This window comes from Podarcis vaucheri, assembly GCF_965113315.1.
Source record: "Podarcis vaucheri genome assembly, chromosome: 14".
Classification (NCBI taxonomy): Eukaryota; Metazoa; Chordata; class Lepidosauria; order Squamata; family Lacertidae; genus Podarcis; species Podarcis vaucheri.
Genome location: NC_138752.1, coordinates 26260957 through 26284981, shown reverse-complemented (window position 1 = coordinate 26284981; position 24025 = coordinate 26260957). Strand labels below are relative to the sequence as shown.

At 47.4% G+C, this 24025-nt stretch overlaps 1 protein-coding gene across 2 annotated transcripts in view; it reads left to right on the top strand.

Annotated features, from left to right (window-relative positions):
- IGDCC4 (immunoglobulin superfamily DCC subclass member 4) overlaps nt 1–24025 on the top strand; it is a 78585-nt gene that overhangs the window by 19558 nt on the left and 35002 nt on the right. Inside the window, exons 2-7 of one of the 2 annotated variants that reach the window (XM_082198314.1) lie at nt 1080–1415; nt 7322–7436; nt 8883–9016; nt 17522–17659; nt 21084–21239; nt 22584–22994. In XM_082198314.1, the coding sequence (XP_082054440.1) occupies nt 1080–1415; nt 7322–7436; nt 8883–9016; nt 17522–17659; nt 21084–21239; nt 22584–22994 (1290 nt within the window). Of the gene's footprint in view, nt 1–1079; nt 1416–7294; nt 7437–8882; nt 9017–17521; nt 17660–21083; nt 21240–22583; nt 22995–24025 lie in introns of both variants that reach the window. The other variant, XM_082198313.1, reaches the window with a different exon arrangement.

The window sequence follows — 24025 nt, the reverse complement described above, 5'->3', positions numbered from 1 at the left end:
GGCTTGCGGAGGGTTTCCTCACGGAGGAGGCTGCGATAGCCATGCAAATTCCTGTTGGCCACCGTGTTTCTCAAGGACATTTGCAGATAATGGCCAAACACATTCAGGAAATACTACGGCTCTCTTGCAAGTTGGCAGTTTGGAGGTTAGTGTGGCCCACGTCAGGCTCTCTCTGCACATGCTCAAGAAACCACCAAACATCAGCACTTGTTGTTATTATATGTTGGTTGTCCTGCCCTTTTTGTCAGTGACGATGACAACTTTGGGTGCACAGACTAGTAGGAAGGGCCAGGTTCTGACTCTCACTCAGCCATGACACTCACTAGGTGGTCTTGGGGCCTGTCCCTCTCTCTCTCTTTTGGCCTAACCTACCTCAGACAGTTGTCGTGGGGATAAAATGGGGGGAGAGAGAACCACATACGCCACCTTGAGCTCCTTGGAGAAAAGGCGGGATAGAAATGTAATAAATAAATAGTTGTATTAGTGTGTGGAATTATCAGACCCTCCAAGTGTCCCTATTTAATGTTTCATTGTTGTTATATATGCTGGAAGCTGCCCAGAGTGGCTGGGGCAACCTAGTCAGATGGGTGGGGTATAAATGTTGTTGTTTATAAATGTAGTAGTAGTAGTAGTAGTAGTAGTAGTGGTGGTGGTGGTTGTTATCAGTGTAAAGTGGTACCTAGGGTTACATATGCTTCAGGTTACAGATGCTTCAGGTTACAGACTCCGCTAACCCAGAAATAGTACCTTGGGTTAAGAACTTTGCTTCAGGATGAGAACAAAAATTGTGCAGCAGTGGTGTGGTGGCAGTGGGAAGCTCCATTAGCTAAAGTGGTGCTTCATGTTAAGAACAGTTTCAGGTTAAGAATGGACCTCCGGAACGAATTAAGTACTTAACCTGAGGTACCACTGTAATGTTGGAGAGTTTGTATTGTTGTTGTTATATTCCTGTGGTTGATATGACCATAATTTGTCAAAACAACAACAATCAAAAAGTTACATAAATTAAAAAAAAAAAATTTAAGGCGTCCTACTGTAGTTCCTCCAACAAGCCAACCTTCTGTTTTGCTTTGCTGCAGGGGAACCATCTCCAAGGCCTTCTCTGGAGCTGACCTGTGGGCTGGGCCCAGGCCAACTGACCTTAGAGCCAAACCAAACCCTGGAGCTGCGCTGCAACTTGGCTCCCGTTGAGGAGCTCCTCAACATTACCTGGAAGAAGAATGGGCTCCCACTAGCAGAAAAGGACAACTTCCGCCTCCTCCCCAATGGATCTTTGCTCATTTCGTCGCCAGGGGCGTCACCTTCAGTGGAGGGAGCCTTCCCAGGAGGGTCCAGCGCAGAGGGAAATTACTCCTGCGTTTCCCATGGATCTTTCGGCTCAGTCGCTGGCCAGACCGTTGTACTTCGTGCGCCGAGTGAGTATCCGGGTTTTTGTGCCCACCTCCTTTTAGCATGAAAAACAACTCCCTTCTGAAAACAAGGGGAAGCAGCAGGTTTTATTTACTGTTTTCTAAAAACCATTTCAAGTAGGCAAGTTCTGTATTGCTTTTAAAGGGGTGTTGTTTTAACACCGCAGTACTTAATGTTTTGTGAGAGGGCTCAGAATATAGATAAATTAATTTAAATAAGCAATGCCAGTAAAAATGAAAGCCCAGTCATTGATTAATCCCAGTCAGGGAATCTTTTAAAAGATTTCCTGACTGAGATTTAAAGAGTATTTAAGTAGCTCTTTCTAAAAACAAGAGGAAGAAGCAAGTTTTATTTACTGTTTTCTTAAAAAAAGAGAAATGGGGTAGGCAAGACATTTTTATGATTGGTTTGTATTGGTTTTAAAGGTGTGTTTTTTTAATGCAAACATCGCTGTACTTGATGTTTTGTGAGAGGGGTCAGTATATAGATAAATAAATTTAAATAAGCATTGACAGTTAAAATGAAACCCCAGTTACTGATGAACCAGGGAATATCTTGTTTGAACCTTGCCTCTGCCACAAACTTCACTCAGTGTTCTTTGGCAAACCTCTCTCTCTTTTTCTCTGCCCCAACCTTCCTATCTTAGGCTTGCCATATTTCAAAAAGTGAAAATCCAGACACAAAAGTTGCTGAGCTTCTTTTGGCCAAGTTGTGTGGCCAAATTTTTGAGCAATTTTTTAAAAGGAAATTAGCAAAAAAATCAACACTTCCGACATGGGTCGCCATACGCATTTTTACCGATCTTCAGAAATTCTGCCTAGATGCTATTTCTGACAGATGCATCCTGGATATGTCTGGGAAATTCCGGACGTATGGCAATATCTGCAATATTGAGAGAGTAACATTGACCTACCTTGTAGGGTCGTTGTAATGGCTGTGGGAAAAAAGAAGGGAAAAGTCCATAAAGCACTTTGAGTCATCTAAAAAGGCTGCATGGCTCCTAAAGATTATTCGATGGCTCATGCAGAAGAGGCAGGAAATCTCCCTGATGAGCTTTCGCTCCTGGTGCAGCTCAGCATCTTCTGAACCAGAATGGGAAATATACCCATTGTGATGGATGAAAGTCGCCTGCTGGGTTGTTTTGACCACGAGCTCTTTGTGTGCTCCATTTAGCATTCAGCCTGTGTGAGCGCAGGAAGGATCCCAGGGAAATCCATCTTGCAGCAAGTGGGACGTAATGTTGTGTTCGATCAAAGGACTTGTTTACACGCAGAAGCGTTCATTCCTCATGCTGGGGGTAGGGAGGGCTGATTAATATTCGGCAATATATCATTTATGTCAGCGAAGGTGTATATAATAAAATATATGGAGAATGGCCCCGCATTTTGCATGCAAAAGGTCCCAGGTTCAAGACCCAGCTCAGGGGGCAAATATTCTCACCTGGTTTGAGGCAGCTTCCTGTGTTGGGGAGAGGCTATAGCTCAGTGGTAGAGCACCTGCTTGGCTTGCAGAAAGACCCAGGTTCAATCCCTGTTACCTCCTAATATGCCTGGGAATGTCCCTGTAGGGGTGCTGCCAATCAGTGTAGATGTACCAAGGGCCTGGCTTTGTGTAGGGTAGCTTCTTCTGTTCCAGGGGCTGTAGTTGAGAGGTGGAGCATCTTTGTAAAGTCCCTTTTGATAAAGGTTCAGTCCCTGATGTCTAAACTTAGGGTTGGGGAAGACCTACCAGTCAGTGTTGACACTACTCTGCTTAGGTGGACAAGACTGTGTTTATGTTCCGGGGGAAGGGCCACAGCTCAGCAGCAGAAGGTCCAGCTTCATCCAGCATTTCCAGGGCAGGTGGGAAGGACTTCCAGCATCCCGTCCTGAAATCATGCAGATCTGCTCCCAGTATTGAGCTAGGTAGACCAGTGAGGCAGCTTTTCATGTTTTGGGGGGAAGGACTCAGCATCAGGGCCTTTGCTCTGCATGCACAAGGTCTCAGGTTGAATCCTAGACATCTCCAGGTAGGGCTGCCCTGTTTTTGCCTCCACAGTTTGAAATCAATCTGTGCAGGCAAGGCACAGCCTGAAAGGCACTGATGGTCAGCAGAGTGCTAAGCACCAGGCGCAGCAATCAGCTGATTGCCAGGCCTTGCACAGCACTTTGCAAGGCCTGTCCATTTGCTGAGCAGCTCTGCAACCCCTGACAATCAGCTGGTTGCCAGAGCTTGCAAAGCCATTTGCACAGCACGGCCCCTTGGGGCTGACCTGCATCTTTACCTGTTCCACACCTGACATCATGAATGGTATCAGGTGCTCAGTAGGTGGGGGAAACCAGGTGGGCCTCGCAAAGCCCATAGGCTGGAGGCTCCCGACTACAAAGCAATGTAGTTCCACTTCCCCACAAGACCTTGGCATTGATGCCTATGGGGCAGAGCGAGGAGAAAAATTGAACAGGCTTTATTGCACATGATTCTTTGGGAGGGAGTGGCCCAATTCCCAGACTGGCCCATTCCCTGGGGCACACCTTTGTTTGGGATGACCCCTAGCTGGATGGTAGAGCATAGACTCGCAAAGTATAAAGCCCCAAATCCAAATCTCCAGCTCTTAAAGCAGCAGGATGGAAAAGAACACTTTCTGATGAGACCCTAGATAGGCACTTCAGGAGTCAGTGGCTGGGCTCTGACATAACCCTAACTGGTTTAGCATCGCATGCATGTCCTGTTTCGGTCGATTTCCAGAACCCATGGGGAAAGCACCAAGGCTGGTCCAGTGTTGCTGGACCATGGACAGCTCCAAGCGAGAAAATTACTCTGATAAACGTCAGGCTGAGACCTTTTATGTCTCTGTCTTTGGACTACCTCCTCCAGACTTTGTCCCAGGCAACCAATGCTCCTCCCTTCCACAGCCTCTGTCCTAGCGCACTCTCAGCACTGATGGGACGGCGACGATGTGCAATGGGAAGCACCTTGCTTCTTCTGGCTTAGGAGAAGGTGTCCTTGAGGGTCCAGGCTCTGGCCCCATCAGCATTGGTTACCTGGGAGTTGCTCTGGGAGTTCTTGCCCAACTCACAGTGGTCTTAATGCTTTCTGCCGTCAGCTTTGAGTCCTGACCCAGACCTGGCTCCCCTTCTGGTGCCTCTGCAGCCTCTGACTCTGTGTCCAGATCAGTGCTGGATAAACAGGTCATGGTAGTGCATGGGCCTTGGGCTCACAAGCTCCCTTTCCCTTCTCCACTGAGGTTGCATCAAGGAGATGGGAAGTGTCTGCTTCTGTTTTTCACTAACCATGATTTGCTGACATGTGCAAACTCAGAACGGTGTTTAGTCTTGACTACAGTTCAGGGGAAAGAGCCGGGATCAGAAACCGTGGTTTGAAGTTGGCTGGTTTCTCTGAACCATGGTTAAGAATAAACACTGCAGTTTGCTGAAAATGGGGATGGCAGCTTCTGATCTCCTTGTGGCTGTGTCGAAGGGAGGGAGAGCTCACCAGTCTGTTCGCATAATGCTAAACTATGGATTAGTGTCACCTCCAAACACAGCCAATTCTGGGAAGGGCCACAGCTCAGTGGTAGAGCATCTATTTTGTGTCCCAGGTTCAATCCTTGGCAGCAGCTGCCCCCTGAAACCCTTGAGTGTCATTGTCAATCAGTGTCAAAGATAGTGAACTGGATAGTGAATGGTCTGGTTCAGCTTCCTATGTTCCTGTGGGCTAGATAGACCGGGGGTCAGATTTGGTAGAAGGTAGTTTTCTATGTTACATATGAATAATAACACTCAGATCTTTCTTTGTTGGCCCCAGTTGGCCACTACGGAATCAATGGAGTAAAACATAGAGGAAATTATCCAGCAATTGCTCCAACTTTTCCTTGAGCACAGATGTTCCCTCTTCTGTCCTTGTTTGCCATTCAGGCTGCAGAGGCAGAACTGGCTCTTAGATGTGCTCACCCTCCCTCTCGGGCCTTGCCTCTTGGCCTTTGGACGAAAGAACGTGGTCTCTAGAAGCCATTCGGGAGATTTAGAAATTCCTTTCCCTCTCTCTCTGGAAGCAGATCTGTTCACACTTTCAGCTGAGCCAAGGAAGGGGAGTCATGTTGACACCTGTTATGATGGGCAAATGGGGTTTTAGTGTGTGCGTGTGCTGTTCATGTGATGTTGACATGAAATAAGACATGTATGATTAATTGTTAAAATAATATTTAATTATCCTACCTGGCTTTTCCTCTATAATCAGCTCAGGGCTGCAAGGAGTACAGGGAAGTTGTCCCATTTTATTGTCACTAGAGGTGGATAGATCAGCTTGTTTCTGCTCTTTGCCAGTTTCACACACGATCATTTGTGAGTCCGTTCAGTTCCATATTAATCTGAATTTTTGAATGTATTTTCTTACAAAGTGACCCTCAGGGTTCCTTCCAGCTCGACAATTCTATGAAAATGCACACTCCCTTCTTTCAGAGTATGCATTTCTAAACATATTTTATCCCAAAATACACACTTTATATGCCTTTGGGCACTTTTTTTTTTAAGCTGAAAACTGCATTACAACATTTAGGAAGAAGTGTGGAGGGTGGCAGTATTCCCACGTGCACATTCATCCAGGAGTGGCAGATCAGATCAGTTCATATGGGAATTCAGGAAGAGTGAACTCTTCAGGCACCCCTAATCCTTACAACAACCCCGAAAGGTAGATTAGGCTGAAAGAGAGGTGGTTCAGCAACATCACCCAGTAGCCATTTAAGAGATCCAAGTGCGCATTGTGCCTGGCCAGCTTGCCTGGTCAAATATTGCCTAATTTGTCATCTGCTGACTGTGATCAAATATTGCCCTGTTGTTTCTGAAACCAAACACTATTCTATAGGTGGCAGTTTGCCTTTCTCCTTTCTTAGCAAGGGCAGGAGTGAGAGGGGGTTGCCTTCCCTGTACTTTTGCCCCAGTCATGGGCAAACCAAGCAGCATAGCAAAGAGTTTCCTCTGTCCTTCAGGCCACCAACTGCATGAATACCAACAGAAGCAGTCATTAGTAGCCAAAATCACTGCCCAGGACTGCCCGGGACTCCAATTTGCTTGCTGCAGGAAACTAGGAGTGCCTGCTCCATATCTTATCTGTCTACCTGTGCTCTAAAGCACCTGTGAAGGACTCTAGCAGGGACTAGGAACCCATGGTGCTCCAGATGTTGTTGGACTACAAGTCCCATGATCCCTGGTCATCCTGGCTGTGGATGATGGGAAATGGAGTCCAACGACACTTGGAGGACCACAGATTCCCCATCCCTGGATTTTAGATTCAGATACAGAAACTTAATCCCCCCCAAGTTAATCTTGTTGCACAATAATTATTCCATAATTTTGTTTTTTGTGCATGATTCGCATATGTGGTATCAAACATATGTGCATCAAAACATGTCGATGATTAAAGTACCCCATTGGTTCTAATAAAATGAATGCTTTAACCAGGGTTTCCCAAACTTGGGTCTCCAGCTGTTTTTGGACTATAAATCCCATCATCCCTAGCTAGCAGGACCAGTGGTCAGGGATGATGGGGATTGTAGTCCAAAACCAGCTGGAGGCTGAAAGCTTAATTGGTCATTGATCAGATTTGTTAAAAACCAGTTTGGTACCTAACCCAAGACCCCATCCTTGATCCAAACACAAAACTTCCTCCACTGTTTTAAAATACAAAAATTTGCCACTTTTATTTATGCGCACAATTGAACACATGTGTTGGTACATAAACAGCATGGCTGGCACTTTTTAGTATTCTTTTGTCCTTTGGGGGGAAAACCCCTCCCAAGTGCTCCCACGAGCTTTGATAGAGAGAAATTGTAAGGAACTAAAACTTCTCCTATTTCTCTGCCCCATTTCCTGCCTCTCTTCCACTGCCACCCTTGACCTCCCACCTCCAGCTTTGTCTCAATTTTTTCAACATCCAGAGTCCCAGACGGTGAAAGAAAATGGGATGGCCCGCTTTGAGTGTCGGATCAAAGGGCTGCCTCCTCCAGTGATCACCTGGGAGAAGGACCATGTGGCTGTGCCTTCAGAGGCCAGGTGAGCTGGGCTGGAGTGTGTAGCTTCCAGGTGGATAAAAAGACTGTTTTTTTGGAGACATCAGCTCACATTGGCAATATGGATAATTCATCAGTCCAAATACAAATATTATCCTTATTGGCAATTATGTCCTGCCCTTCACCCTAAGGTCTCAGGGTGGGTTACAAAAGTAAGGAAACTGATAGAAACAGTTTAAAGCAACATAAATTACATCAGTAATCTGGGTCCTAAAAATGTTAACAGTCCAGAAGATGTTATCCCAACGGTTGGGGAAGGGCTAAAGCTTAGTAGTGGAACATCTGCTTTGGATGAAGGTTCAGTCCCTGGCTGCATCTCCAGGTGGGGCTGGGAGAAACCCCCTCCCTGAAATCCTGGAGAACTGCTGCTAGCCAGTGTAGGCAACACTAAGCTAGATGGACCAATGATATTATTCGGTATAAGGCAGCTTCCTATGTTCCTAAGCAATAACAGCTGAGAGGCCGCTCCTGCTTTTAAAGAAAGGGGTGCGGGGCAGGACCAGAAGCATTGAATAGTAGAATTGGAAGGGACCCTGAGGCTCATTTAGTCCACCCCCTACAAGGCAGGAATAAGCAGCTGTCCCATAGAGGGATCGAATTTACAACCTTGTCATTATCAGCACTATGCTCTAACCAAGTGAGCTATCCAGGCCCTGTGTGGTTCTAAGGCACAGGGAATGGCACATCCTGAGTCCAACTCTTCAACCCTCTTTCCACCCCCAACCTAGCTGGCTCTACTAATTGACCAGCTGCATCTTTGGTAACCCCAGGAGTCAACGCAGGATCTGGCCCAGCCAACTCCCACTTCAGCACAGAGGTGTCCAGCCAAAACAGTGTGGGACTCTCTCCCTCCCCACTCACTGTGCTTTCCCCTGACTTGGAGGTCCTCCTCCCCTGACATTCCCATCCCCATAATACCGAGAGATAATGCGTCGCTACACGTGCATGTGAATCAGCCCCATGATCTGTGCTATATCGCTGGTGTATTGGCTCAACCTAGCATGGCAGTCAATATATATATATATATATATATATATATATATATATATATATATATATTTGCTTTCGTAGATTTTCACGGGTACAGGAATGCAGGTTTTGGTGTCTTCGGGTGTCTTCCCGTGTAAGAGTCGGGGTGTCTGGGCGACGTTTCGACGAGGTCTCACTCGTCATCTTCAGGCTGGTGCTTTCGGCTTCTTATTGCTGGAACTAATTCCAGTAATAAGAAGCCGAAAGCACCAGCCTGAAGATGACGAGTGAGACCTCGTCGAAACGTCGCCCAGACACCCCGACTCTTACACGGGAAGACACCCGAAGACACCAAAACCTGCATATATATATATATATATATATATGCAGGTTTTGGTGTCTTCGGGTGTCTTCCCGTGTAAGAGTATATATATATCCCCCTGTCCTTTGATTCCCACAGGTTCATTGAACTCCCCAACGGGGTCCTCCAGATCATAGACGTGCAGGAGAGCGATGCTGGAATGTACCATTGTGTGGCAACCAACTGGGCAGGGCAACGCTACAGCTCTGGAGCAGTTCTCAGCATCTCAAAAGGTAGGGGTTATATGAGCTAAATCTTCTCTGTTCTTTTAATATCCGGATTTGTCAGCCTTAGTGACATTTGATTCTTTTTTTTATGGCCCAGCACCAATAAAAGTAACTCTGAGTTGGGTGTCTGCAGCCACCACAATCTTTTACATACCTTCCAGTGACATCCCCTAAGCAATGCTACATTGGGGCCCAGAAGCATTGTGGGAAAATAAAGATGGTGGCAGATACAGTCACTTGACTTTGCATTTTGCCTGCGGTTTTTTTAAAATGCTGCCACCTGTAACTAGCAATCCCTGCCACTACCAGATAGGCTTATAGTGAGGAGGGGAATGGGGACCAACTCTTAGGATGGTGCTAGAAGAGTCACTAGGGCAGCGCTGAGGAACTTTATGGAAAACACAATTTAAGTCACTCCGAAAGAAAATACTAGAGCACTCAAAATCATTTGTACATGCACAGAAATGAGTAGATATAGCTGAAAGGCAGCACATGGAGATCTGCATTAATGCATCCATTCTTCTTCTTATTCTTATTACCGTATTTTTCGCTCTATAACACGCACCTGACCATAACACGCACGTAGTTTTTAGAGGAGGAAAACAAGAAAAAATATTTTAAACGAAACAGTGGATGTATGATTTTTGTGGTTCATGCTGCGGCCACAGACATGTGATCTGACAGTTAGTTTGGGGTAGCCCAAAGCAAAAATCCTGAGGATCCATGTGGATCCATGCTTTGTAACCACGTTTTTGTGCCATTGCGGCCCCATGAAACAGTGGGTGGGTGTGGTTTTTTGGTGCAGGCTGTAGCCATGGACATGCTATGTGATCTGATGGTGAATTTGGGGTGACCCAGTGCAAAAATCCTGAGGATCCATGTGGATCCATGCTTTGTAACCACGTTTTAAGTGGGGAGGGAAGGAAAAGCACTCAAGGGACAAGGAGCACACGTGGGGGGTGTGGAGAAGGATGCTGCTAATAATGCAGGAGAGGCTCCTCTCCGGCTTTGCTCCTTTAAAACAAGCAGGTTCTGCTTCTCTCCCTCCTCCCCGGCAAGGAAACCACGATAGTAACCACTCTGAGACAAATCAAGAAAAATTGCGACCAACACTCTCCCCCAACAAGCGCAGTGAGGTCAACACACACACACACACAGAGAGAGAGAACTGGCCCTAAGGTTGCAGGGCGCTGGAAGTCGCAGGGCGCTGGAAGTCGCAGGGGCGCTGGGGGAGTGAACGGGAAGCAAGGGGAGAAGGAGCCCTCACACACACAGAGACACACAGAGTGTCAATCCTAAAGTCGCAGGGGCGCAGGGAGAGTGAACGGTAGCAAGAGAAGGAGAAGGAGGCCTCACACATAATCTAAGAAGGGTGTGTGTCTGTGACTGTCATGAAGGGACCTTGCACTTCTGGGTTTGCCACTACACTACTGAGGAGTACTCTTATGTGCAAAGGGCAAACTTCTCTGTCAGTGGAGCTTGTCTATTATTACTTGAGTCTTACATTGATGAATTCTAAGAAGGTTCTGGATAAAAACTGAGGTTCTCCCAGGAACACTGTGTGGCATTCAGCATGGTTTTCAACAGTGAAATTAACAAACATGATTAAGTTCATTCCATCATTTTAAGTAAGTCTACTCTAACATCGAGTTACATACTACTCAGAGTTTGAAAACCACTGTTTTTAAGCAGTTGCCAGGCTATTTTTCTTTTCTTTTATGAGGAAAAGAAAACTCCCCACCCTGAGGCAGACAAAAGGCAGACATGACTGTGGGTGACAAAAACTCATCTGTGGATGATGAATACGATGTTTTGTTTTTAATAAAAAACACCGCCCTCTGAAAGATCATTGACATCTCTGGCAGGTGGCTGATCCTTTGCTGCTTTCCTTATTTCCAAAGCAGTCAAGGAAGGCAAGTGGGGTCGGGTCAGAAACCGTTTCTGTTGCTGTTGTTAAACAAAGCTTTATACATACATGCACTGGCAGCCTCATACCTGAAGTTGCCCAGGAATTCTATGAAACCTAAAAAAATTAGTGCAGTATAGAAACATTCAGCCTGCCATCTTGATTCAAAGCAGCACCCAGTCGTATCCAGACATAGGCAGAAACTTGCTCCTCCATCTCAGGAACCATCAGGCAAAATTTGTTTGCAGTATCTAAAGAAGGTGTCTAAATGCATAGCAAACAAACCACTTTTCAAAACACATATGTTTGCCTCTGGGAACTACAATCCCCAGAGTTCACTCTGAAGAGGGATTGATTGTTAAACTGCTCTGGGAATTGGAAGTTCTGTGAGAGGGGAATAGGAGTCTTCTAAAAATTCCAGTTTTTCTTTCCCTGGATGGAGACGGGACCCCAACCCCCTTGGCTATTTCAAAGGCGAGCTCATCCCCGTCGAAGGTCACCGAAAGGGGTTTGCTACCCTGTTGGTGGCGGAGATGCAGGCAGCAACTGTGAGTCAGGGCTGTTGCCGTGCGAGTGGCAGATGTTTCAGGCCGGGCAGACGTCACGGTGTAAATTTCCAGACACTCCTTGGGGAACTGCATTCCAAACGGGGAGAAGGATCTAGGGGCCTTTTACAAGCGGATCTCTTTCATGGCCCTGAAATGGAGAAGTTGTCGTCACTTAGAGGAAATATCTCCACAAGAGAGAGAGAGAGAGAGAGAGAGAGAGAGAGAGAGAAGAAGGGAGAGAAAGAGAAATAGCACAGCCCTGGTCATTTAAGTCCCTGTCCAGACCTCAGAGAGGGTGACCAAGAACTCCCCACCTTCTGCCCTCTCCCAAGTGGGATGCCAAACACATTGGTACCTTGGGTTAAGAACTTAATTCGTTCTGGAGGCCCATTCTTAACCTGAAACTGTTCTTAACCTGAGGTACCACTTTAGCTAATGGGGCCTCCTGCTGCCACTGCTCTGCCACAGCACGATTTCTGTTCTCATCCTGAAGCAAAGTTCTTAACTTGAGGTACTGTTTCTGGGTTAGCGGAGTCTGTAACCTGAAGCACCTGTAACCCGAGGTACCACTGTATGAGCCAGCCACAGACTCTCTTCTGAAAAGAAAACTGGTGAGCCAGTGTGGTGTAGTGGTTAGAGAGCGATAGACTCGTAATCTGGGGAACCGGGTTCGCGTCTCCGCTCCTCCACATGCAGCTGCTGGGTGGCCTTGGGCTAGTCACACTTCTCTGAAGTCTCTCAGCCCCACTCACCTCACAGAGTGTTTGTTGTGGGGGAGGAAGGGAAAGGAGAATGTTAGCCGCTTTGAGACTCCTTCAGGTAGTGATAAAGTGGGATATCAAATCCAAACTACTACTACTATTACTCTTCTTCTTCTTCTTCTTCTTCTTCTTCTTCTTCTTCTTCTTCTTCTTCGTGTCGGACCCCAACTCAATAGGAAAGTGTGCATGTGTGGATTCAGCATAGAAACAAAGAGAGCAGGGGTGGGGAATGCGGCCCTCCAGTCCTCTCTGCCTGGCCCTTAGCCACACCCCTTACCAGTCCTGCTTGAAGTGCTTTTGCCTGACCAGAATGTGTCTTTGAACTCTGATTGCACCTCTCACTTGCCTAGGATAGAAGGGGGAGTGTTTTGAGCGCGTGTAGAAACTAGCTGACTGTACACAGGTAGCATTTGTTTGTTGCCCCACCCACTTTGGCCTCTGGCCACACCCACCACTGGCATGTGCCCCCCCTCCACCCCAGGGTTGCCCAGAAGGAACCTCGACCCTCGCATCCTCCTCCTCCTCCTTCCCTGCCTTCTCTTCAATCTGCTGCCGCTTTGCTTTGTCCCCAGCTCTGCTGGGCTGAGCTGCTGGCTCTCTACCCTGCTGCTCATATCTTGTACAAATATTTGATGTTGGAAGCACGTTTTTAGTGGTGACAGAGCCACAGGAAGCGATTCAGCCAGCAGCAGCCTCCCAGCGTCTTCTCCAGTAAGGCTTACCCAGTTCTTTAGCTGCAAAGCCATGGCACCCACCCAACCCCAATTGTTGTATCGGGGGGCCTACATCTCAGTAGTGGTACCCACCCTGTGGAATGCCTTCCCATCAGGTGTCAAGGAGATGAGTATCTACATAACCTTTAGAACAGTGTTTCCCAACCAGTGTTCCGCGGCACACGAGTGTGCCGTGAGACGTTGCCTCGTGTGCCGCGAGATGCCTGGAGGGAGGCGGGCGAGTCGGGCGGCGAGAGGCGGGGCGGCGGCGGCGAGGAGAGGCCGCGCCTCCTGCTGCTGCCTGGCGCTCCTCCTCGCAGCCGGCAGCGCTGCCTGGGCGCCTCCGCGCGACTCTGCTTCGCTGGGTTTGGTCTCCCAGCAGAGACGGGTCACACGCGCACCTCCCTCCCTCCCTCAGCCTGCGCGGAGGGAGAGCCAGAGAGAGGCATCGCTCCTGCGCGGCGGGAGAGGGAGCAGCCGGAGCGATGCCCCAAACGAAGGCATGGGACCGGAGGGGAAATCCTCTCCGAGGAGGATTGAGCGCAGCTGAGAGAAGCCTTTCGAGGAGCTGCCGTGTCCCCTGGAAACCCCCTTCCCAGCTCTGCCTGCCTGCCTGCCCAAAGCTTGGAGGTTCCCTGGCAAGGGGGAGGGAAAAAACTTTCACTTTTGTGTGTCCCTCCCGGCGTGACGCTGCGCGCTGACGTCACGGGGCGAGGCTTTAATGGTGGTGTGCCGCGAGATTTTTTTTCAGTAAACAGGTGTGCCGTTGCCCAAAAACGTTTGGGAAACACTGCTTTAGAAGACATCTGAAGGCAGCCCTGTATAGGGAAGCCTTTCAATGTGTAATGTTTTATTATGTTTTATATATGTTGGAAGCCTTCCAGAGTGGCTGGGGCAGCCAAGTCAAGTGGGTAGGGTACACATAAAATTATTATTATTATTATTATAGGATGGGGGAGACCCATGTATACCACCTTGAGCTCCTCAGAGATAAAGGTGAGATATAAATTAAGTAAGTAAATAAGTAAATAAATAAGCAAATAAATAAATAAATAGCACACAAGAAGGAATTGAGCACAATATTCTTGCAAATCCCAGCAGCTGCTATTCAGAGGGATTCTGCCTCCAGATCCTTGCACCTTTTCATCATATCAAACAGGGAGCTGTCCATGACTGCAAGCCAGAAATATAGGAATTTGCCTTATACTAAACCAGACAGTTGACTTAGTATTTGTCTGAACTGAGGACTTATCCGCACTTACCTTTTCCTTTGAGCTTTCTAGGCACTGCTTTCCTGGACCCCACCCCCTGCACCGCTTTTCACTGGAAAACCCGATCTTTACCACTAAGTCAGAGCAAACAGCAATTCGGGTTTTCTGTGGATTGCTGTTTGCTCCAATCCAGCAGTAAAGAGCAGGAATTCTCTCTGAAAGTTCAGACAGGAGTCAATTCCCAGTCCTGTTTGGAGGTGCCGGCAATTGAACCCAGGACCTTCTGTGTGCAAGGCAGATGCTCTGTCACTGGGCCACGGACCTTCCCCAAAAAAGCTCCTACCTGCACCTGTTTTGTAATTCCACCAATACAAACATCTTCATTCCACCCTTCTTCCACAGAGCTCAAGGCAGCTTGCAAGATTTTCCCCCAGTCCTCATTTTATCCTCAACATCAACCCTGTGAGTTAGTTTAGGCTGAGGTCACTTACTGAGCTTCATAGCTGAGTTGAGGATCTGAAACCTTTTTATAAGGCTGAAATTCTGTGAAAGGTAATCTGTTGGGAATTGCAGGCTTGGACAAAAGTTGACATTGTCTCTCTCCCTGCTACCCTCTTCTCTCTCTTTCTCTGTTGCCCCCCTTTATCCCCCATTTTTTTCATGAAACCAGGGTTGCCCACAGGTTCCTCCCTTCTTCCAACAACCCCACAGCACAGATGAATCATGGAGTGGCCTTAAGAGTCAGTTTTGAGAAACTAGCCCCAGCAGAAGCCTGCCCAGGCAGAGACGGATGGCTGCTGCCATTGCCTCTGCTCCCCAACCCCCGCATTTCGCAAATGCTCAGCCCCACACCACTTGCGTTCCAACATGGCTTGCTTGCTGGTGGGGAGGCCGGCGACCGGCTTGGATCTCAGCTGTCAGCAGCAGCCTGAGACGGCGAGATATCAGACAACTGAGCCCTGCTCTGCTGTTTTGCCGTGAACTTTCTCACCCTTTTCCAGAGGAGGAGCTTGAAGTTTTATTCAGCCCCCGAGAACCTCCCCTGAGAATAGATTCAGGCTTTTGGAGCAGCTGTTCAATGGAGGGAAGGGGAGGGAAAAGGATCCGTCTGTGATTTTCTACCATTCTTCTGCAGATAGCAAGAGACCCATTTTGCGGTTGCTGCAGAGGAGCTTTCAAAACTCAGCCTTTCTCCACCCACCCTTTTCCAAGGGAGGGGGCACACTGTGCAGTCCTTGTCCGTTGGGAAACAAAAGGAGGTTTTACAGAAACCTTCATTCTTTATCACATAATTAGTTTTGCAAGTTTTAACCTGTTTAACCAGAAGATTAAGCAATGGAAACGTGGGAAGGAGGGAGGGAGCGATTTTGATCAACGAGAGGGCGCTCTCAATTGGTGAGCCTGAGAATTAAGTGTTTGCTTCCCAAAGTAATGTTGTCTCTGAATGGTCACTGCAGTAAGGAAAATGAGAAAGAGGGGGCAGCTTTTGTTGCTGGAAGGGTAAACCGTCTCACATGTCTCCTGGTATCTCAGACAAGACGCCAGCGTTGAGCTTGAGGTGATGGGCTGATTTGTTTAAATTGAGGTGAGTCCTGAATTAGGAGGGACGCGGGTGGCACTGTGGTCTAAAGCACTGAGCCTAGGGCTTGCCAATTGGAAGGTCAGTGGTTAGAATCCCCACGATGGGGTGAGCTCCTGTTGTTCGGTCCCAGCTCCTGCCCACCTAGCAGTTCGAAAGCACACCAGTGCAAGTAGATAAATAGGTACCGCTCTGGCGGGAAGGTAAACAGCGTTTCTGTGTGCTGCTCTGGTTCGCCAGAAGTGGCTTAGTCCACATGCTGGCCACATGACCCGGAAGCTGTCTGTGGACAAACGCTGGCTCTCTCGGCCTATAGAACAAGATGAGCGCCGCAACCCCAGAGTCATCTGCGACTGGACCTAATGGTCAGGGGTCCCTTTACCTTTACTGAATTAGGAACCAAAGGAGAGTTTGCTGGATCAGGCCAATGGCCCATCTAGTCCAGCATCCTGTTCTCACAGTGGTTAAGGCCTCGTAACAGAGTAAGCACGCAGGTTTCTGTAACTTGGAAGGGTAAGATGCCATCTTATTGTTTGGTGCTTAAGGTAAAAAGGGGGGTTGAGCAGGCAGAATAAGGGCAGCAGGCCCTTGGATCAGCAGCAGAGCTCATGTTATAAGCAGAAAGTCCCAGGTTTGATCCTTGGTACCGCAGATTAAAACTGTGTGTGTGTGTGTGTGTGTGTGTGTGTGTGTGTGTTGAAGCCTTCCAGATGTTGCTGTACTCCAGCTCACATCATTCCTGACCATGCCGATGGGAGCTGGAGTCCCAACGACATCAGGAAGGTGACAGTATTGTCCACGCTGACTGGCAGCAGCCCTCTGGGGTTCCAGGCAAGAGTCTTACCCAGCCCTGCCACGAGACGCAGTCAGGGATTGAACCTGTGACCTTCTGCATTCCAAGCAGATGCTCTGCCGCTGAGCTGCAGCCTCTTTCCCTAAAAAATAAATCAATATTCCGGTTCTCATGATTTTGAATAACAGGGTGATTCAATTAGGAACATAGGAAGCTGCCTTGCACTGAGTCAGAGCATTAGTCCATCTAACTCAGTATTGCTTACACAGACTGGCAGTGATCCTCCAGGATTTCAGACAAAACACTGTCGCAGCCCTACCTGGAGATGCTAGGGATTGAACTTAGGACCTTATGCATGCAGGTGCTCTGCTGTGGAGCTACAGTCCTTTGCCATGAACAGGATAGTACTTCTCCCACTTGTGCTGTAGTCACTATACAAGCACCTCCTTTGCTCATAGGCATCAAATTGAAAGCAGCTCTGGGCCTGGAAGAACCAGATTATTTTCCTGAAAGCTTGGCTTGCTTAGATTTTTAAACTTTTTATTTACAGATATATACATTTCACTGATTTTACAATCATTTTGGCATTTTAAAACTTGACTTCCTTCCCCCTCTTTCTGCGGTTCCTTAAATTTATTTTTAATACCTTCTGCGTATCCAAATTCACTTAACTTACTCATTTATTTTTATCTTCTTTAAATATATACTCTTTAAATATATGAAATATATGACCCTGCCAGTGTTTTTATCTGTTTACAATTGATCTGTAAATATTCAACAAACCATTTCCACAATTTTATAATAAAAAGTTTGTTATCTTGATTTCTTATTCTTCCGGTAAGTTTCGCCATTTCTGCATATACCGTAAATTTTTGTATCCATTCTTCCTTTGCTGGGACCTCTTCTTCTTCTTCCCTTGAAAGTTTGGCTTTCTTAGAATGCCTCGACACCTTTATCTTGTTTTTTGGAAAGACTAAAAACCTGTACTTTATTCCGCTAGGGCACCAGCTGCCTGCGACAGGGGACGTTGCCATCGTCGCCGTGCCAGAGAACGCCACCGTCGTGGTTGGAGAGAGCGCCGTGATGGAGTGCATGGCATCTGCAAACCCCACGCCATTTGTTTCTTGGATACGGGATGGTAAGTGAAGACCGCCAGCCCTTTTGATGCCAAGAGACGACGGTGGGACCCTTTGGTTTCTGAAAAACCCATCAGGAGAGGAATGCGCCCCGAGAAGCTTTGCAAAGTGCAACTGAATACAAGGCGGCCCAGCTCTCCGTGGCCGGGGAACGGCTCCCGAGTCGAGCTCGCCCATTAACGTTAACGCGATACAAAAGCATGCGGTTCATTTATGTTGTTTGATCTGTAAAAGATATGGAATTCTAGTTGCTGGATGCCTTTTGATCTAAATTGGACACGGCCAATATCGAATGACGCCCCCCAGCTCGAAAGGGCAGGGCAGGAGGGTCGGGCCTTTTGTAGACGTTTCGTGGGGCTGGGCGCATCTGTTGCTGGTTTGCAAAAATAACTTGCGGGTTATCTTTAGGATTATAAAAACGTGATAAAGATCGCTGAAGGCGCTGAGGATGGGGCAGGGCTGGGGCATGCGTCTCTTTTTAAGAAACGCGGCATTTCCCTGTGGGAGTGAAGGTGGCGTGTGAAAGTCACCAGAGCCCCAAATTCGATGCAGATCAAAGGATGCACAAGCAAGAGCTACCTCACATAATTTTGCAGGACTGGAGATTAGCAGGGCCTTTAATGTCAACTAACTGCCCTGCCTTGCCAACAAAGGTACGTATAGTTAAAGCCATGGTTTTCCCAGTAGTGATGTATGGAAGTGAGAGCTGGACCATCAAGATGGCTGATCGCTGAAGAATTGATGCTTTTGAATTATGGTGCTGGAGGAGACTTTTGAGAGTCCCATGCACTGCAAGAAGATCAAACGTATCCATTTTTAAGGAAATCAGCCCTGAGTGCTCACTGGAAGGACAGATCGTGAAGCTGAGGCTCCAATACTTTGGCCACCTCATGAGAAGAGAAGACTCCCTGGAAAAGGCCCTGATGTTGGGAAAGATGGAGGGCACAAGGAGAAGGGGACGACAGAGGACGAGATGGTTGGATAGTGTTCTCGAAGCTACCAGCATGAGTTTGACCAAACTGCGGGAGGCAGTGGAAGACAGAAGTGCCTGGCGTGCTCTGGTCCATGGGGTCACGAAGAGTCGGACACGACTAAATGACTAAACAACAACAACTGCCCTGCCCCAAATTGACCAACATACAAGGCTGGGGGATTCTCAGGCCCAGGATCCAAATGTGGCCCTCCAGGTCTCTCTGCCTGGCCCTCTGGCCCTCCCCCAGGCAACACCCCTCTCCAGCCACCCTCTTTGTGCCCAAGCCACACCCCACACCGATGCCACTTCACAGCTTCCTGGAGTGTTTCTGCCTGGGTTGAATGTGGCGTTGGGTAATGGCTGCTTGCCTGGATGTAGGAAGATGCAGTGCTTTTTGTGTGCAATGGGACTCCTTGGTCCAGAGTATTGGCACTTCTTTTTTGGGGGGCTACCGATGCCAGCCATTATGAGCTGGCACCCACAGCCCTTCAAACAGTACCTCTTTGTGCAGTACACAGTTCAACTATGGAACTCCCTCCTGTTGGGATGCGTCCGGGGAGACGGGGGCAATTGGCAGGCCCCCAACTGGCTCCAGCCCACCGGCTGGCAGCCAGGCGAACTCCGGTTCTCAGAGCAGCATCAAAACTGCAGCTCAAGCCTCAGAGACCTTTAGAGACTGAGCACGCAAGCTAGCAGAGATAAGAACTCTTTGCAACAGAAGTAGCAGACAGAGGCATATGTAAGCATATTTACAAGCATTTATTCAATATCAGGACAAAGCAAACACATGTCTGCTTCCCTTCGTGTCCAAGCAAACAGCATAGGCAAAAGCTATATACAACAGATGTTCCCAGCAGACTGTGCTGGAAGTAAACAGACTTGTGACATACAACAACTCCACATGCCTGTTCTAAAGGTGGAATGGAACTATATCCTAACACCTCCCACAGGAGGCAGTGATGGCCACCAACCTGGATGGCTTCTGAAGAGGATTGGGCAAATTCCTAAAGGAGAGGGCTATCGATGCCTTCTAGCCACGATGGCTATGCTCTGCCCCTATGGTCGGAGGCAGTAATGCTTCTGAATGCCAGTTCCTGGAAACCATGGGAGGGGAGAGTTCGGGTCCTGCTTGTGGTTTTCTCACAGGCATCTGGCTGAGAAACAGGATGCTGTACAAAGAGCTAGAGGGATCATTCTTTCATATGTGGTGGACTTGTGAAAGGGTGTTGGAAAATGATCCATAATGAATTGAAAAAAATGTTTAAAAGTACTTCCCTCCCAACCCCCCCCCCCGAGTCCTTTCTGTTGGGGATAATTCAGCCTGAAATTCCCAGGTGTCAAAAAAGGTTATTTATGTATGCCTGTCTTTTGTTAGCCCCAAAAAGGAAAATGAGCGAGATCCCAACCAAAGAAGAATGGCAACTTAAGTTGATAGAATATGCACGGCTTGCAGACATAACTTATAGAATAAGAGAACAAGAAGAACATATGTTTAGAGGAGATTGGAAAACATTTATTGAATATATGGGAATATATGGGAAATAACTCGGTACAGCTGAAAACACTGTCTGCATTAAGATAAATTCAACAGTGCAAATAAGTTTTGATGGATGTAGTAATGGAATACTGAACAGTATAAATTTTTGTAAAATATGGAGGGATTTATGATATGTAAAATGAACCATGGAAGTCATTGATATCTTAAGTATGTAAAAAGGAGTACTTTAAATTGTAAAACAGAAAATTTAATAAAAATTATATTTTTAAAAAAGAGAAAAAGGATACTGTACTAGATAGACCCTTGGTCTGATCCAGCAGGCTCTTCTTCCATTCTTAACAAGGCATGAGTACTTGCACCTCATTTTTTAACCAAAAAAGCACTGAAGATATAGATGTGTGTGTGTAGAAACTAGCCAAATTTACAAAGGTAAAGTTTGCATTCATTGTTCTGATCCCTTTCGCTCTGGCCCTGTTCACCTCTGGCATGTACCCCACACCGAAGGTTGACCAGAAGAAAATGTGGACCTTGCCCTGAAAAAGGTTCCCCACCACCACCACCTCCGTGCCATAAGAGAAACCAATTTTGATGTAAAATTGCAACACCCTTCCCTTTTCTTCTAATTCATCAAGGACACAAGCATACATCCGCTGGTCTTCATACATTCCAGTTCAGTGTGTCTCCGGATTCCATAGGGGACACGACTGTACAGTCTTTCTTTGGCTGCTCTAAACAATCCGCTGGAAATTAGAATGACTCCTTGCAAACTTGGTGCTTAATTATAGCAGAAATATAAGGTTCTCAAAACTGAGTGCAAAACGTCTGCTCCAAAGTCTGAAATGTTAAGATCATGATCCTGCCAGAGCGATGCACTTTTAAGATGATAATGTGCAGGGTTTCTCTCCCCCCCCCATTATCTTCCTTAAGAATTTGATGCCTTGTTGTTCCTTTGCAGATGGGGACCCTATTTCCACAGATGTGATTGTGCTGGGACGCACCAACCTCTTGATTCCTCATGCCCAGCTCCATCACTCAGGGATCTATGTCTGCCGTGCCAATAAACCCCAGACCAGGCAGTTTGTAACCGCTGCAGCTGAGCTCAGAGTTCTTGGTGAGAACAGAGAATATACCAGTTCTGTGCTGTCGTAGACTGTAGCTCGGTGGAGCATCTGCTTTGCATGTAGAAGGTCTCAGGTTCAATCCCTAAGATCTCCAGGTAGGGCTGGGAGAAAATCAGGCCTGAAATCCTACCTAGAGAGACTTTGCCAGCCAGTATGGGCAATGCTGAGGGAAGCGGTTGGCGCTGTGGGTTAAACCACAGAGCCCAGGACTTGCTTATCAGAAGGTCGGTGGTTCGAATCCCCGCGACGGGGTGAGCTCCCGTTGGTCGGTCCCTGCTCCTGCCCACCTAGCAGTTCGAAAGCACGTCAAAGTGCAAGTAGATAAATAGGTACCACTGTGGCGGGAAGGTAAACAGCGTTTCCGTGCGCTGCTCTGGTTCACCAGAAGTGGCTTAGTCATGCTGGCCACATGACCTGGAAGCTGTACACCGGCTCCCTCGGCCAATAAGGCGAGATGAGTGCCGCAATACCAGAGTCGGCCACGACTGGACCTAATGGTCAGGGGTCCCTTTACCTTTACATTTATGGGCAATGCTGAGCTATATGGACCATTGTGTCTGGCTCAGATTATTATTATTATTATTATTAAAAAATTGTATTCTGCCCTTCATCTGAAGATCTCAGGGTGGTTCACAACATAAAAATGCTAGATAAAAACACAAAATACATGATAAAAAGCTTTCTTCAAATAAAATTCAACACTGCACTGTGAAGGACTTAGAAGCTCAAAGCTGTAAGTTCCACCTTCCTGTGCTCTTTATGTTGTAAAAACTGCCTCAGTATTTTGGGGCTCTTATTTCTGGGTCCTTGCAAAGTTGAATGCTGGGAATCTGCATGAACCAAGGTCTCCCCTGCTTGCTTATGGGGCCCACACACCACTTCCAGGCCCCTGTATCTATTCCAGCAGGAAGGACTAGAAGAAATGGTTTTGGTTAGCCTGGGCTAGGACAACTTTCCCCAACTGGGTGTTTTCCTGATGTTTTGGGCTACAACTCTCATGAGCCCCAGTCAACCTTTCTTATGAGAAGCCCTTAAGCAAGTCTCAAGCGCAACATTCTCTCCCTCCTTGGGATTCGCAGCAGCTGATACTGAGAGGCATACTGACTCTGACAGTGGAGAACGAGTAGCAACTCATAGGCTTATCCTCCATTAATTTGCCTGCCCTGAGTCTTCCAACTTTCAGCTTCATTGGCTGTCCCTGGGTTCTAGTGTTATCCATCACCATTCATGATTTTATGCTGCTCTATCGTGTCACTTCTCCCTTGCCTTTCCTCTAAATGAAATAGCCCCTTTCCTAACCTTTAGAAGCTAATTTTCTTCTTCTGCCTCTTAAGCTCCCCCTGTCATCTCCCAGGCTCCAGAGACCATTTCTCGGACGCGTGCCAGTACTGCCAGGTTTGTGTGCAAAGCAGAAGGGGAGCCGTCCCCCAGCATCCACTGGATGAAGAACGGAGAGCCTCTCTTGTCCAAAGGGCGGGTGAAGATGCAAAGTAGCGGCACCCTGGTGATCAACCAGATCGGGCTGGACGACGCCGGCTATTACCAGTGCGTGGCAGAGAATCACCTGGGCATGGCGTGTGCTGGGGCCAGGCTGGTGGTGATCGTGAGGGAAGGTTTGCCCAGCGCCCCTAAGAGGGTGGCTGCCAGTTCTCTCTCCAGCACGACTGTCTTGGTATCCTGGGAACGTCCAGAGTTCAACAGCGAGCGGATCATTGGCTTCTCACTCCATTACCAAAAGGCTTCGGGTATGTCCCTTGAATGGTTGCTTTATCATCATCGTTTGTATCATGGCATATCGACTTTTAGAAGATATCTGAAGGCAGCCCTGTTTAGAGAAGTTTTTAATGTTTGAAGTTTTATTCTGTTTTTTATGTTCTGTTGAAAGTCACCCAGAATTGCTGGGGAAACCCAGCCAGATGGGCGGAGTAATAATAATAATAATAATAATAATAATAATAATAATAATAGTTGTTGTTGTTGTTGGGCAGGTGGCCTCCTGGCTTCCTCCGACTTGAAGGTCACACTAGCTAGCCTTCTAATGCTGTTTGGGCCTCTCTTAAAAGTCTGAGTTTCTGTTTCAGCTGTAATAATAATTTAATAATAATAATTTATTATTTATACCCCACCCATCTGGCTGGGCTTCCCCAGCCACTCTGGGCGGCTTCCAAAAGAATATTAAAATACTATAATACATCAAACATTAAAAGCTTCTCGAAACAGGGCTGCCTTCAGATGTCTTCTGAAAGCCTGGTAGTTGTTATTCTCTTTGACATCTGGTGGGAGGGTGTTCCACAGGGAAGGCGCCATTACCGAGAAGGCCCTCTGCCTGGTTCCCTGTAACTTGGCTTCTCGCAGTGAAGTTAATTGGCGCAGAATTGACTGCCCCATTGTTCTTTAGGCCATACCCGCACCATAAATTTAAAGCACATGTATTCCAGTTCAAGAAGTCATGGCTCCCTCCCCCAAGAATTATGGGAGCTATAGTTTGTTAAGGCTCCTGAGAGTTCTTCACAGACCCCTGTTCCCTTCACAGAGCTACAATTTTCAGAGTGGTTTAACAGTCAGTCCCTCTTTGCACAGAACCCTTGGGAATTGCAGCTCTGGGAGGAGGTCATTGCTGAGGTCAAAGCTCAGTAAGAAGTCCTTCCCTCCTCCTCCTCTTGAAGGACTTGCTCACAAATTTATTGACAGCTGCACGAATTATGATAGCTAGGAAGTGGCAAGGCAAGCAGAATATAAAATGGAAGAATGGTATAAAAAGGTGTGGGATATAACT